This window comes from Lagenorhynchus albirostris, chromosome 3, assembly GCF_949774975.1.
Source record: "Lagenorhynchus albirostris chromosome 3, mLagAlb1.1, whole genome shotgun sequence".
Taxonomy (NCBI): Eukaryota; Metazoa; Chordata; class Mammalia; order Artiodactyla; family Delphinidae; genus Lagenorhynchus; species Lagenorhynchus albirostris.
The window spans coordinates 14397268-14412604 of NC_083097.1; the positions used below are offsets into that span (position 1 = coordinate 14397268).

Consider the following 15337-nt stretch of genomic DNA (forward strand, 5'->3'; position numbering starts at 1 on the left):
ACAGAGCAGAAAGGCTGTGAGTTCTATAACCTCTTCAACCTTGGGCAAGTGACTTAACGTCTTTGGATTCAGATTCTTCATCTAGGAAAGGCAGGGGATGGAGAAGAAGATCTCTGAAGGCCAACTTCAATATTATATTAATCATGGATATAAAATCCAACAACTAGGTCTCCTTACACTGAACCATGGCATAGTGTAAGGAGAAACAGTACTTCAAAGTCCAACGGGAGGATACCAGGGCAGGAGGTTGCAGCTGCCCCATGTTATCCTGCAGTTCTCCCCACTTCCACTAGGGGGCAGAGTTCTTCCAAAGGGGAGGTCACTGGCCCCCTGACAGACAGGCTTCCTGGGGACGGGGACCCCAACAAATCGAATACAAATTCTATGTCTCATCAAATTTCCTAAAGAACTCACAACACGAGAGCAAAATAAAGGCCTCCCTCCCCCCGCCAAAAAAAGTTAAGAATTAGAGTCCCGCAGGCAGAGCCTCAGGTTTTCTTACAGATGAAAGCAATTAAACTAGCCCACTGGTCTTTTATCACTGGTTAACCTGCAACTCCTGCAGAAAGTTCTGGTGCCTTCTTACAGGCATGAAAACGAAGGTCTATGGATTAGCAAATGCCAGTCTCACAATTATAGGTCTCATTTAAAAAAAAAAAAGGAGAAATATGTATTAATGAATGATTAATTCCTTTCCAGTCCACCTCTCACCATGAATGTGGGTATCGCCTGTGAGACACCACTTTAAAAAAAAAAGGTATATTACTATTACACAAGAATATACCACTCTGGCCACTATAAATAGTCATCAGGCTATTTAAAGTAAGTGGGCATCCGGAAAGCACAATGACTTGAAATAATAAATCCAGTTAAGTCTGAGAAAGCAAGTTAGCCAACATAGAGGCAAACCCTCACCAATCCAATTTGCTGGAAGGTTCCAAAACTGTCCTGGATTTACAAAACATCCCCTGGCTTTCAATGAAAGACACATCAGACTCATTAAGCCAACTAAGTTTACTTTGAGCCACTTCAAACCTCGAACTTAAATAGAATTTGTTAAATAAACACAACCAAGAAAGGAAAGGGAGCCAAGAAACCACGGTAACTCTCGATCCCAGAGAAAAGGGTTCTCAAGTCAAGGGTTTCAAGTAACCGTGGTGTCCCGCCCTCAATGACCCTAAAAGGAGCATCAGTTTAATCTTTCAAAAATAACCAATGTTCGCTCTTAAAGATTTTCTTTAAATTCGAATTCCAAATCTGCCAGGGACAGTCAGCACAAATACATGATGTTTTGATCTCACCCTCTGGAATGATCTCAGATCCTAGAAGAGCACTTCTTGGTGAGCACTAGAACCTAGACCCCAAAGGTCCGACAGGCCGAGAACATAGTGAACGATTAAACCCTCGTCTCTCCCTTCTCACACTTCATTAAGCGTCTCCTCTGGAAGTGTTTGCACCCCTCTCACAGGAAGCCGGCACGTTTTGCAAAGGAAATTCCAGACCAGACCTTTCTTGGAGAAAGGCAAGTCCTCGATGAACGTTTTATTGGGCTTCCTGCACCCAGGCAGCCGGGCAGGCACATCTCCCCGCCGGGCCCCTCGTCCGCCAGCTCACCTCGCGCGGGTCGCCGCGGGGACACCCGGTGAGCCAGCCACCCCCGCCAAAGGACGCTCACCTTCGCTGCATCCCGGGGCCAAGTGGGAGCGCGGGACAAAATAAATTCCGGCAGGGATTACTCAGCCGGAGACTCCCCGGGGCTTGATTTCTGGCGACTCCCAGAAAGTTTCACCCTCTCGGGCTAAGTGCGCGCGGTAGCGTGTGTGCGCGCGGCGCGGTGAGCACCTCCCTCCCTCCGGGCAGGAAAGGAGCCCGCGCCCGGCTCAAGGAAAGCAGCCCGGCCCGGGACGCCGGCGCCCGCCCTCCCGGCCGCGAGCGCACTCACCTCGGGGAAGAAGTTGTCCATTGTTCCCGTGCGCTCCCCAACTCGCCCGAGTCCGGCTCCCAGCTCGCGGAAGTCAGCCCAGCAGAAGGTCCGGGGAAACCATGCGTGTCACAGCGCGACTCCCAGAAACTCGAGCCCGCGGGGCTCCCCCGCTGCCATCTCCTTCTCCCCTTCTCGTCTTTCGCACCTTTTGTTTGCCCAAACCCAAGTCTCTAACTCATCCGTCCCAACTGCAGCCTTTGTCTCCTCTTTCTCCAAGTTCCTCACTCCTGGGCGCCGCGCTCGCGAGCGGAGAACAGCTGGTGGCACATTCTTCCCCCCGGCTGGGGGAGGGAGGCGGGGGGCTGGGGAGTGCGCCCCCTCCCTCTGCGCTCCGGCCGGAGGCACTCGGGGCGGGCAGGGGGACAACGGCCACAAAGCAAGCCCGAAATGGCTCTCCCAGCTCGAGCGCCGCCCCGGTGAGTATTCGGGCGCCCAGGCTCACCGGCTCACGGCCACACGGAGACTTGCGGACAGGAGAGCACGGCCCTCCCAGCCCGCTCATCCGGCCCCGCCCACTCGCTCGCCTCGCCCCGCCCCTCCAGGGGCTTAGCTCCGCCCACTCAGCCGGCCCACCCGGCCCCTACGCCACGCCCCCTGCAGGAGCCCAGCCCTCAGCCGACCCCTCCCCGCGCTTCCGCAAGGTTCGGCCTCGCGCGGCCGGCGCGCCCCGCCCCCATCTTCGCCCAGGCCCCGCCCACTCTGCGCCTCGGGCCGCCGCAGGCTCCGGGACGGGCGGGGAAGGCGGGGCGCCAGCGGCTCCCAGCTCCCTCCCCGCCTCTCCACCTAGGTGCGGGCGGGGGAGTTGACTCTTCCCTCTGGTGAGAAAGACCAAATAGTCACCAAGGAGGAGGGGTTGGGGGATTTGTGTGTGTGTGTGCCTTTGATCTTTAGCACGCCCTGGAACCGGCTCAACGCGGATCTCATTAATGCAGCTCGGCAGATGAGCGACCCCGGGGACGGAAGCGCGGTCCGTGGAGCTGCCCCGGCTGTTGGGCCAGATCAAAGCGGAGAAGGGAGGCTAATCAGAATTTCTGGAAGCTGCCTACCCGTGTGGAGTTTCTCCTGCACCCAGGATAAAAGACGTTTTCATCGCAGTGGGAAAATGTAGTTTTGTAAACTGGAAGAGGACGTGGCCAATTGCACTTTTCCTGGACCTAAAGGAAGCAGCAGATAGTCAAATGGAAGCGAGATGGATGAAGGATCAAACCCCCCTGGTACTGAGTCCTGGTTTCTCTGGGGCAGGTCCTCAAACTTTCGCGTGCACAGGAATCACCTGGGAATCTTGTTAAAATGCAGACTGGAATTGAGTGGGATGAGCGCTGATAATCTGCATTTCCAGCAAGTTTCAGGTGCCTTCAATGGATGGCACCTGGCCTTGTGCTGTTCTGCAAACTGTTTGGAACCTGTCTGTAACAAGTAGAGAAATTGAGAGCAAAGGTTTAGAAACTTTTGTAGCAATTTATAAAATGCCACGACATACAAGCACATGATCTGTGGTCTCTTTGAACCGAGTATAAACCAGTTTGGGTGTTGTCAGACTCGTGGTGACTCATACCTGGCACAGCAGGGTTTTCCTATTGGTACCTGGCAGATTGGAAACAGAAACAACTGGTTCTTCACCACAAATGGTTTGAAAAGTTCTCTCTAGGGGATTTGCCAACTGCTCCCATCCTTTAAGACTCAAGTCAGAAAGTCACATCTTCCATGGGAAGCCTGCCCAGAGATGTCCAGCTACTCATGCCACTTCCAGCTCCACTTAACCAGCAGGCGTGGCTTATTCCTACAACTACCGAGGAAACTATATCTTGTTGGGGTAAAACTATATTCTGCAAGGGTCTTTTTGTAGGTGTCCTACCCATCTTCAGTTGGGAGAATAGAAGCTCTTTGAGAGGGAACTGTGCTTTCAAATTGGTATCCCCAGCCTGTTTCAGACTGACTGAATGAATGAATGAATCATCCCCCTAATCCTTGTGTGAAAATTCAAGCATGTTTGTAACCTATCTCAGAGCAGTTCTTCAGCGTTAATATCGCTGTACCCACTCCACTCCCCTTTGGAAAGAGTCAAGGTTAAATTAATTCATGATGTGCTCTGTGATTGCCCTGTTTCACAGGTTTACACATGTAAGCCATTAAAGATTGTGTCCCAGGTTGCGTGGAAAGTTAAGATGGAGCCAGGATAAATACCAACCATCCCAGGCACCATAGTGCTTAGTCAAATGAGTCCTGCTGCCATCTGTGTTCAGATACTGGCGCAGAGCAATTACAGTCATGATGGTGTTAATCTGTATAGAACATCTTTCAAGAGAGAAAGTACAGGCAGCTGGTTCAAATGAGGATGTGGGTGTGGCTTGGTTCCCAGCATCAGCCCAGCCACTGGCAGCCTTGGCCATGGTCATTTCAAAGTCAGTTTCCAATACTGGCTCAACAGTTGTAACAAATGTACCACGCTAATACAACATGTTAATAATAAAGGGAACTGGGATATAGGGAAACTTTACCCTCAATTTTTCTGTAAAGTTAGAACTGCTCAAAAAAACAGACCATTTTTGAAAGTTACTTCCCTATTGATTAAGAAGATATGGTGAATAATTACATACCCCCAACCTGCCTCAAAAGAATTGTGAGGCAGATCCAATACGTAAGGGTTGAATTTTACTGAATTATATTTCTTTTAAAAGTTTACACCACTTTATCAAAATCCCCTAGGACAATTGTCAAAAAGAAAAAGCAAAAAAACACATGACTCTGAAGCTCAGGGGTGGGCTGGGTGCCTAAGAATCTGCATTTTAGCAATCACCAAAGTAGACAATTCTATGTTTGAGGGTCATCACTTTATGTTTTCAGAAGTCATCAGATTTTCCATATAAATGCACAGTCTTGAAAAGTTGTAAAGGTAAACAGTAGCAGTAAGATTCTATTTGCTGAACAAACAGCAAAGCGCATGTTATTTTAAGCATTCTAAACAGGATATCAAACTTTCAAGTATTTGGGGTGGAATCAGTTGTTTAAAAGGAATATGTTAAATTTACAAGGGCTTTGACAAAATTGGACAGAGAAGGGGAAGCAATGAAAAGGTAAGTGCTTCCTTTTAAGGAGCTGTGTTACCCAATGGTCAAAGCTGTTTGGACTAAAACATTAAACTATGCCCTCTGAGAAGTGACAGAGGCTCACAAATGTTAATGCGAGCATGGGCACATTTCTCTGAAGCCAAGTTCCTTCTTTTTTAATTTTTTTAAAAATTAATTTATTTACTTTCGGCTGTGTTGGGTCTCCGTTGCTGCGCTCAGGATTTTCTCTAGTTACGTTGAGCGGGGGCTACTCTTCGTTGCGGTGTGTGGGCTTCTCATTGCGGTGGCTTCTCTTGTTGTGGAGCACGGGCTCTAGGTGCACGGGCTTCAGTAGTTGTACACGCGGGCTCAGTAGCTGTGGCATACGGGCTTAGTTGCTCCGCGGCATGTGGGATCTTCCCGGACAAGGGCTCAAACCTGTGTCCCCTGCATTGGCAGGCGGATTCTTAACCACTGCGCCACCAGGGAAGTCCCGAAGTTCCTTCTTAATTATTCTACTTATTTCTCAAACATGCTCACGGAGTGTTACATTAGCAAAATAAAACAAAAAAAGCTCAAGTTACATTCTCTTATTTAGCTGCAAAACTTAACCCATAAGTGACAGAAATTTATTTTTATATAGATGGGACCATTTCCCCACTTTAAGGGAGATTTCCATACAGGTATGTATGTGAATAAGTACTATGATCCTCTTCCGTTTTTGTTTCCACCACGTTTGTTTGTTTTCAGTTGACATAGCTTGTCTTAATTTCCTTTGTGATTTCGAATTGAGTTCCTTTGTTGTTGTTGTGTTGCTGCTGGCAGTTCCTAATCTGGATGTGTCTTAGTGTATAGAGTCTTCTTCATTACCTTCGTTTTTATAAAACACTTGCTCTAACTGCTCCAGTCAGATTAATGGTTTAATAACCAGTTACGGGAAGACAAAGTTCTGGAGTTTCTTTCACACAGATTAGAAGTTAATAACTGACACAACCTTAAAATCCTGTTTTCCATGCTTAACTAAACAGCAGTTCCTTTCGGTTCACTTATAGTCTTGGACCTTTAAAAATCCACGTGTTTTTGCCTTTTGAACAAGCAAATATTAAGGGAATCTTCGTGTTCTTTAAATTTTTAAACAAGTGTTCCTTTTATTTCTCATAACTTACAATTCAAAAACCCTTGAGGAAGTTTTGTTTCGTTTTGTTTTTTCATGTGAAACTTAAAACAGTTGTGAAAGAATAAAACTCCGGGGGAAAAATACCTGATATGTTTCACATTGTAGTAGAATTAAACAAGTACAAAAAAGTAAACTTGGAAATGAAGCAGGGATAAGATACTGAAAAACTGATTTGCTAGCAGTCATTTTTCTAAACAAAATTGGCTACGGCTAAGATGTAATTTACCTAATCAGAGAGCCCTCGATGGACAATCAATGCCAACTAAATCCCCATCACTTCACACTACAGCAAGAATGCTTTCTAAATTGATATCCCACACAAACACAGAGTTGTTTTCATAAATGAATCCATTTCCGTTTAAAGTGCGGAGTCCTGGTCCTGTTGGGTGTGATAAATAAATGGTATAAAGATCCATGAAACCCTCCATGATGATATTCTGCCCACTTGGAGTACGTTTGACGCCTCCCTTTCTCTTTGATTTCTTTTTGTCTTCACAGTCTCTCTCTTAGAACAGAGTAGCTCCCAGGATGACTTTCTCAAGTTTACCGTCTCTCCATCTCTGTTGTTAATCACATGTTTGACACTTCCAGACCTTGTGCCCTCACATATTCCCCTCTTCCTGCATCTTCAATCTTTCCTGCTCACATTATCTGGGCCAATAAATGTGATTATGTCTATTCCACTTGAGAATGGCTGTTTCTTAACCCAATTGCTCCCTGAACTACTGGGCCATCTCCCTTCAGACCCCTAGCTTTTCACTGTCTACACTTCATCCCAAGCAATTTACCCTTCAGCCTCTTATGAGTGGAGATCATAACCCCATTCTCTTGAAGATCACCATGACCTTGAAATAATCAAATTCCACAGCCTGTTCTCAAATTTCATCCTCCTTGACATCACCCCTCTTTTGAAATTCTCATTTCTCAGCTTTGGGGCCAGCTTCACAGGGGTGCAGCTATAGAGTTAGTTGCACAAGACCCTAAGCTCAGAAGGGGCCCAGGGCTTGGTTTAATACTCTGTTGTGTTGTCTTAAAATTCTAATGATTTTTGAACGAGGGGCCCTGCTTTTCCATTTTGCATTGAGCCCCATTCTACCTAGCTTTATGTAGCCAGTTCTACCTAGCTTTAAAGCACTGCATTTGTTTGGTTCTCCCATCTCTTTGACCTCTTCCTCTGTCATTTTTACAGGCTCCCCTCCTCTCTCCCTCCTCCAAAATGGTCAATCCTAAGCCTGCATTCTCTTCTCCACTCTCACATTCTTGCCATTAATTCTCAGTACTTCAGCTGCCATCTCTTCATAAATGATTCCCAAACCCATAACTCAAGCTCAAAGAAGTCCCAGCCCCACGTTTCCAACCATCTGTTCGATTTCTTCTGGTGAGGTCCTTCTCATCTCTCATGCTCCCAAACTAACCCTTCTTCACCCTCCATTCACTTTTACCAACTTCCCTATATATATGAATGGAATAACCCTAATTCAGTCATCTTGATGGAGTTGATATCCATCATTCAGGGCTGACCCGTATCTTCTGATGGTCCTATCCACATGCTGAGAGTGTCCTCACATTGGGAATCCCTCCAACCCAATGGATAATCTTCAAGCTTCCTTTGTGCCAAACATGTGACTTCAATACTACCAACTGGATGCATCCACTCAAGGTTTAACCTGGGGAACAAACTACATGAGGACACAGGGGAGGTTCAGAGCGTCAGTGTTGGTGGCGGAGCTAGAGGCAGAAGGTATGTTTTAGTGGTCAGCTGTGGGGACGTCACTCCTAGGCTGCCCTAGTGGGGCTCTTAAGTTGGTAGGTGAAGCAGCCTGTGACCAGGCAGGCCTCCTCTGTGCTGTGGTTCTAAGAGTTATTTCTGGAAGCTTAGCCTAAAGCTCATTCCTTCAGCCCTTCCAATGATATGGCAAGCTGTGTAATACTGTTTAATAATCTCCTCTTGCTTAAATTCTCTGAAGTGGATTTTGTTTTCTACCGCTTGCCAATACCTTAGGAGGAGTGACACCCTTAGACTGAGGAAAGTGGGGTCCTGTCCTTGGGGGTGCTTTTCTCAAAATGGTCTAAGTCCCATTTGGTACCTGGGATTGGCTGGGGCCAGCAGTGACATCCAGAGAGGACCCAGATCAGGTCCTATGTGGTCTTCAGTCTCTGCCTTTCCCCTTTGGGGTACTTACCAGCCCTCTACCATGCACATGGTGTCACCCAGAAGTCCAGAGCTGGCATTTATGGGGGTGTTCATGGAGCTAATGGCTGGACCTCAGTCCCAGGAAGACAGCCGCCTAGATTTTCCTGCTGGCCAATGCAATGTGTTTTCCACAGGATTGTGAGCAATTGGGCCACCAGAATAATGCTGACAAGCTGATTTGAGTGACTTTCATTCACCTTGGACACAGGAGGACTGCAGTACTCTTCGCCAACAGTCCCCCAGTGACCTTGGGCTTAGCCTGTGTGTGGACTCCTGGGTCAGGTCTCACCTATGTGTTCCAACCGGCAGTGGTACTGCCCAAGCCTACAGCATCATTGGGCAGTGGGGAGCTGGCAGCCGTCTTTGCCCTGTGTGCGTTCCACCCCTGGCACGCAGGAGGGTCATTGTAGTCCTTCCACTGGCGCTGCTTCTCATGTCAGGCAGTCTTCCTGGGTTAACTGCACCCATCTCCTCCTTGATTTTCTAGACAGCTGCCCTGCAGTGTCAATCGGCCCTTGCTATCAATGTCCTTACTTGCCTCAAATCCGTGTGGTGTCGCTGTACTCCTGTAGGTGGACCTTAATTTGAGCCAGATGAGAGATGGACATTTCTTGCATGAATGGAACCACTCTCCCCACTGCACTCATGGCCCCCTTCCCTGGCCTCCCAGTTGGTGTTGGTGTGTGGACAGCAAAGTGCAGTCAACATTGAAATCGACTGTGTGCTCAGAATGCCTTGTTTGCAGCCTGAAGGGTTCAAGAGAAGATTTAATCGGAAGATGTGTTGTTCAATGGTTCTGCTAGAAAATCCTCAGTGGTTATTGTAGCATGACGCCAAGATGAATTATCATTCACATTTTCTTGCATACTCGGGGTTGGACTTGCATTTGTGGCCACCGTCAACAAAGCACTGTGACAACCTTTGAGAGTGTCACTGGCAGCCAGTTTCACAGGCACAGGATGTAGGATGTAATGTCATAAACGATGATGCAGCAGCACTAAATAAATGACATGAAGAAACTGCAGAGGTCAGAATTTCTATATTGCTTTAAAACAACCAGGTTCTGAACAGCCGTGACACTGTGAAGAAGTTTCCCTATCCTTTTCTCATTCTGAGAAATAAGAAATGAGCCACGGATGGCACATTTGACAACAAGAACGTGAGGATGTGTTTCCTGGATGTGAATTGGAAGAGCTGGTGCCTGGACCCTAGAAGAATCTTTATGCACACTCAGAGGAATAAACAAATACTGAAAGATTCATTATTGTCAATTTTCATGGAGGAATCACTGTACATTACATGGGCTCATGCATTTTTAAATATTTTTAAATCAAATTACTTATATACACAGGGGTCCTCACATCCTAAGGGAAGAGCAGTACAAAAAAACAGCCTGAGGCTGGCCTACAAGTGAGAAATTTGAGGGTATAATTCATGGGATGCATCCCAGGGCCAGCTCTCTATAAATTCTCTTTAGCAACCTGACATGGCTTTGATTTCCCCACCTGAAATCACCTGAAATCACCACTATTGCTTTTGCTTCTTAAATGAGTGAAGAATACTTTTGGAATTTTTTTTCTTAGTTTCCATTAAATGCAAGTGTGCAGCTGCTGAGAGTATTAGGAAAAAAGCAGATAAGTGCAGAAAATTGTTTATATAAAAAAAGTCCAGGATAGAGTTGTTTAGAATAGTTACAAAGCTGGACACAACTTAAATGCCCCTTGGCAGGAGATCGGTTGAGTAAATTACGGTAAATTTGGTAAATGCCCGGCAACATATCTTGTTGGCGTGAGTTATCTGCTTCTGCACGACAAGCCCCCTAAAACTAAATGGCTTCAGACAACAATGACTTATTATTATTTCCCACAATTCTCTGGCCTGACTGGGCTTGACTGCCGCTGTCACCTGGGCTCTCAGAGGCAGCTGCAGGCAAATGGGTACCAGCTGTGGCTGGTGTTGGGACATGGCCTTCCTCCTGGGGCAGGAGCCTCGCTGGGACAGCTGGGACAGCGGGCAGCTCTCTTCCTTGTCTTTCTTCACTGTGTGGAGGACTCAGGATTCCATTCAGGCAAGAGCAGAACTGTAAGACCTTCTGAGGATTTGCAAAGAAGTCACATGACATTGCTTCTGCCACTTTTGGGTCAAAGCCTGACCTAAGGCAATCCCAGATTCCAGGCTCTCTTGATGGAAGGAGCTGCAAAGCATCTGTGGCCTTTTTTTTTTTTTTTTTCTTTTTTGGAGAGAGAAGTGGGGGGGGCGGGAGAGTGTTAAAATATACGTAACACCACATTCACCATTTTAAAGTATACAGTGGCTTTTAGTATACATTCACAATGTTTACAGCTATCTATCTAGTTCCAAAATATTTTCATCACCTCAAAAAGAAACTTCATCACCATTAAGCAGTCACTCAGATTCGCACCCATCCCCAGCTTCTGGCAATCACTAATTTGCTGTCTCCAGGGATTTGCCTATTCTGGAAATTTCATCTGAATGGAAGCATGCGTACCTTTTGTGACTGGCCTAGCATCATGTTGTCAAGATTCATCTATGTGGTAGCCTGTACGAGTACTTCATGCCTTTCATGGCTGAGTAATATTCCATTGTATGGATAGACCACGTTTTGTGTATCCATTTGTCACCTGATGGACGTTTGGGTTTTTTCGTGTTATAGCTATTGTGAATAGTGGCTCTATGAATACTTGTATACCTGTTTTCAGTTCTTTTGGGTATATCTCTAGAGATGGAATTGCTGGGCCGTATGGTAATTCTGGGTTTCCCTTTTTTAGGAACCACCAAAGCGTACTCCTCTGTGGCCATTTTTAAGCCACCATAATACCCATATTTATTGATGTGGTGATAGGAATAAGTAACAGTTACAAAATAACATGTTTCATCTGTAGGCTACAGAAATTTAAGAAAAACAAATGGTGGCTATAAGCAGACATGTTTGTTTTTCTCTCATAAACAAAGCCCAGAGGGTTGGGATGTTCCATAACGTCTCCGAGGACACCGACTCCTTCCAGCTCTCTCTCTGAAGTGGGCCGTGGTGGCTCACAGCCTCACAGTTCAAGAAGGCAGCCTCAGCTTCCTAGGCTGCAAGAGACCGTGGGGGGCAGTGACTGATGGAGGGGGCAAAGAGCAGGCCCACGATCTCTTACGCAGATTCCCAGGAGTTGTCACACAGCACACCTGCTCACTGTTGGCCAGAACTTAGTTACCAGCTGTGAGGACTACTGAGAAATGTGATATTTACTCTGGGCTTTTATTTACCCAGCTAAAAACTGTTACTTGGAAGAAGGAACGAATAGATACTAGGGAACAGAAAGAAAAAACAAAAGTGTTTAATAGATGTTATCTCTAGATAACAAGGGCAGGGCAATCAAAAATTATTATTGACCCTTTTCTATATTTTCTGAATTTTTTGATACCTATATAATCATAAGGTTATTTATTCTTATTTTGAAAAATAATAAAATGTATATTTCTTTTATCAGAGGAGAACTTCATTTATTCTTCCTTTTTTTTTAATTTTATGGAGGTATAGTTGATTTACAATGTTGTGTTAGTTTCAGATGTACAGCAAAGTGATTCAGTTATATATATATATTCATTCTTTTTCAGGTTCTTTTCTCATATAGATTATCACAGAATATTGAGTAGAGTTCCCTGTGCTATGCTTCCTTTCTTTCAATTATTTTGTCTGTTTTTACATTCTCTTCCATTACAGGTTATTACAAGATAGTTCCCTGTGCTCCAGTATAGTTCCCTGTGCTATACAGTAGGTCCTTGTTCGTTATCTATTTTATATATAGTAGTATGTATATGTTAATCCCAAACTCCTAATTTATCCCTCCCTGTACCCTTCCCCATTGGTAACCATAATTCTGTTTTCTATGTCTGTTCAATTATTTTTTTAAAATGTTCATTTTTTATCTGTGATGTCAGGTATTAGAAGATATAAAGATGAGTAAGACAGGGTCTCTAAGGAAATCAATAGACCAGTTGCAGAGAGATACTAAAAGAGAATTTTGAAATGACTGGAAATTTCTATAGTAGAAGCATACTCAAAGTTTAAAGGGGACCTTTAAAATAAAAAGTGAAACCGGGGTGAGTGTTATGGGCAGAATCATGTCCCCCTCCCCAGATTCATATGTTGATGTCCTAACTCCCAGTACCTCAGCATTTGACTGTATTTGGAGAGGGCCTTTAAAGGTGATTAATAAAAAATGAGGCCATTAGGTTGGGCTGTAATTCAGCATGACTGGTGCCTTCAGAGAAGAGGAAATTTGGACACAAAAGAGCCACCAGGGTTGCTTGCACAGAAGAAAGATCACATGAGGCCACAACAAGAAGGCAGCCATCTACAAGTCTAGGAGACTAGACTCTAGGAGAGTCTAGGTCTAGGAGAGAGGCCTCAGAAGAAACCAACCCTGCCAACACCCTGATCTGGACTCCTAGCCTCCAGAACTGCAAGAAAATCAGTTCTGTCGTTTAAGTCACCCTGTCTGCGATATTTTGTTATGACAGCCCTAGCAAACTAATACAGGGAATCAGGAGAAAATTCCTGGAGAGCTGCACTGGAAGCAGGGCTCAGTGGATGAGTAGGCTTCTACCAGGTAAGGAAGAGAGGAAAACACATTCCAGCAAAGGGAAAAGCCCAGAGGTATGAAAAGCATGTTCAGCAAAGGGTACCAGGGATGGTTAGGGCAGAGAGTGAGTGTGTAGAGCTATAGGAGACAAAGTTAGTTTACAGCTATTTAGTAGTTGTTAAGCTAAGTTAGTTTACAACTAGTAGTTTGCTAGTCCATGTTTGACTAGTCCTATCTATGCAAAGGGTAGCCCTGATTTACAGCATTTGCCAAGTTCTGTGGTGTAAATGCTCACACTGTGTCTGATTTCAGGGATTCACTGACGTGGAGCTGGGAAGAGCCCCACAGAAGCGCCTCATTATTCAGTATTTCCACCATATAAGATAAAAGAGACATCACTAACTTCAAGTGCATCAATAAGAGTAAAAATGTGCTAGAATAATTTGTAAGCAGTAAGTGTTGAGTATTTACTCTTTGGGGTTTTAATATAATTTATTTAATTGTAAGTTCATATAACTTAATTTTGACTAATGGCTGTGTTTAACAACTGGCTCACAACATTTTTGAAAATTTAACAATTTGTTCTCATGAGTCAGGATGAGCACACCCCTGTTTATATCTACTATTTCATAAATTATTGCACTTCCCTTGGGGGGGTGTTAAGACTCAAAAACTAAAGTAATGCATAACAGCTTTTATTATCTCCATCGGGTTAAGGAGATGACACACACATGTTCAAAAACTTGGCATAATTGCTAACAAGGTAAAGGTTTGTGGGAGACAGGAGGAGGAATCTCCATGGCTGTAGCAGTAGTTAACCATCACAGAGGAGAGGGTATTCACTGGAATCTTCAAGAAGAGGGGTAGGGCTTCCCTGGTGGCGCAGTGGTTGAGAATCTGCCTGCTAATGCAGGGGACACGGGTTCGAGCCCTGGTCTGGGAAGATCCCACATGCCGCGGAGCAACTAGGCCTGTGAGCCACAACTACAGAGCCTGCGCGTCTGGAGCCTGTGCTCCGCGACAAGAGAGGCCACGACAGTGAGAGGCCCGCGCACCGCATTGAAGAGTGACCCCTGCTTGCCACAACTAGAGAAAGCCCTTGCACAGAAACGAAGACCCAACACAGCAAAAAATAAAAATAAATAAATTAAAAGAAGGCTCAACATTAAAAAAAAAAAAGAAGAGGGGTAAGGGAATTTTGGGAGTGCAAGAGGAAGATAAAGAAGGATGGAGATTGTGCGATGGAAAGAAGGATGGATGGAGTTTTCAAATCAGATGCCCTCCATGGGCTCAGCTACTTAGTAAACTGGGAGAGCAGGAGATTTGCTCCTTTGCTCTGATAAATGTACTGGGTTAACTCATTGTTATCTTGAAAGCCAGAGTATTGCAGCCTTCAGAGAGCAAGAGATGAAGGGATTCTGTCAACTGTAAATCTTAGGGCAAGAGGGTTTAGGAGAGAAAAGATGGGGTCTCCATGGTGACGCAGGGTCAGGTCCAAGTGGGAAGGCATCAAGAGAAGAAGATGCAGAAGAACTAGGCTGGGGACCCCACACTCGCTGAGATCTCAGCTGCAAACAGGTGGGGACTCCTCCTTCTTCTCTCTCGAGGCCACCATTCTACCTGCACTTTACCTTCTGCTCCCACCAGACAGCATCACCTCCCCCTCATGCTCTCTGGTCCCATCTTTCTTTACCCTCCTCATCCTTCTCACTCTACCATCATCTTCCCTATGAGGCCTTTCAGATCAGCTCACAACATGCTCTAGTAGCCCCATCTCTAAACCTCTCAGTGAAGGCACATCGTCCTCCAGCTACCACCCCATGGTCTTCACAGCAAAACATACCCAAGGCATTCTCTCTCCTGGGGCCCCCCACTGACTTCTTGCACCTCCTCCCTCAACTGTCCCTCCTCTCCATTGTCAGTGTCAGCAGTGATTTCTCTGCTCCACTGAAGCTAGAGTGATATCTTAGAATGTAAACCAACACTACGTTGCACTTAAACTCTACAAGGGACTCCTTCACACTTAGCATCAAATACCAGTGCCTTTCAGGCTGATACAACCCTGCAGGACTGACCCTGCGACCACACTGCGCTTCTGGAGCTTGATCCTGCCTCTGGGCCTTTGCATGTGTGTTTCCTGTACCTTCAATATCTCTTCCCCTTCCATCACCCCATTCACTCTGCATGGCTGCCTTGTCTCCTTGTTCAGGGCTCAGCTCAGGTGTCCTCTGACCAGCCCATCTAATTCTGCACTGACACACCTGTCACACTGTATCACATTGCTCCACCTACTTGCTTCATAGTGTTTTATCACTCTTTGAAATTATCTTACATTCTCTTTGT

The 15337-nt window shown here is 45.7% G+C and overlaps 1 protein-coding gene and 1 long non-coding RNA gene across 3 annotated transcripts in view; one reads left to right on the forward strand and one right to left on the reverse strand.

Annotated features, from left to right (window-relative positions):
- Positions 1–2440, reverse strand: part of MYO10 (myosin X) — a 227312-nt gene extending 224872 nt beyond the window's left edge. For both annotated transcript variants that reach the window (XM_060146899.1, XM_060146901.1), the window contains exon 1: positions 1943–2440. In XM_060146899.1, coding sequence (XP_060002882.1) covers positions 1943–1963 — 21 coding nt within the window. In that variant the 5' untranslated portion in view covers positions 1964–2440. The remainder of the gene's footprint in view (positions 1–1942) is intronic.
- LOC132518828 (uncharacterized) lies at positions 1748–9632 on the forward strand. The gene is made up of 3 exons (XR_009539981.1): positions 1748–2400; positions 2917–3797; positions 8537–9632. It is a non-coding gene; the product is annotated as an uncharacterized LOC132518828 (long non-coding RNA).
- The last annotated feature ends 5705 nt before the right edge of the window (positions 9633–15337 follow it).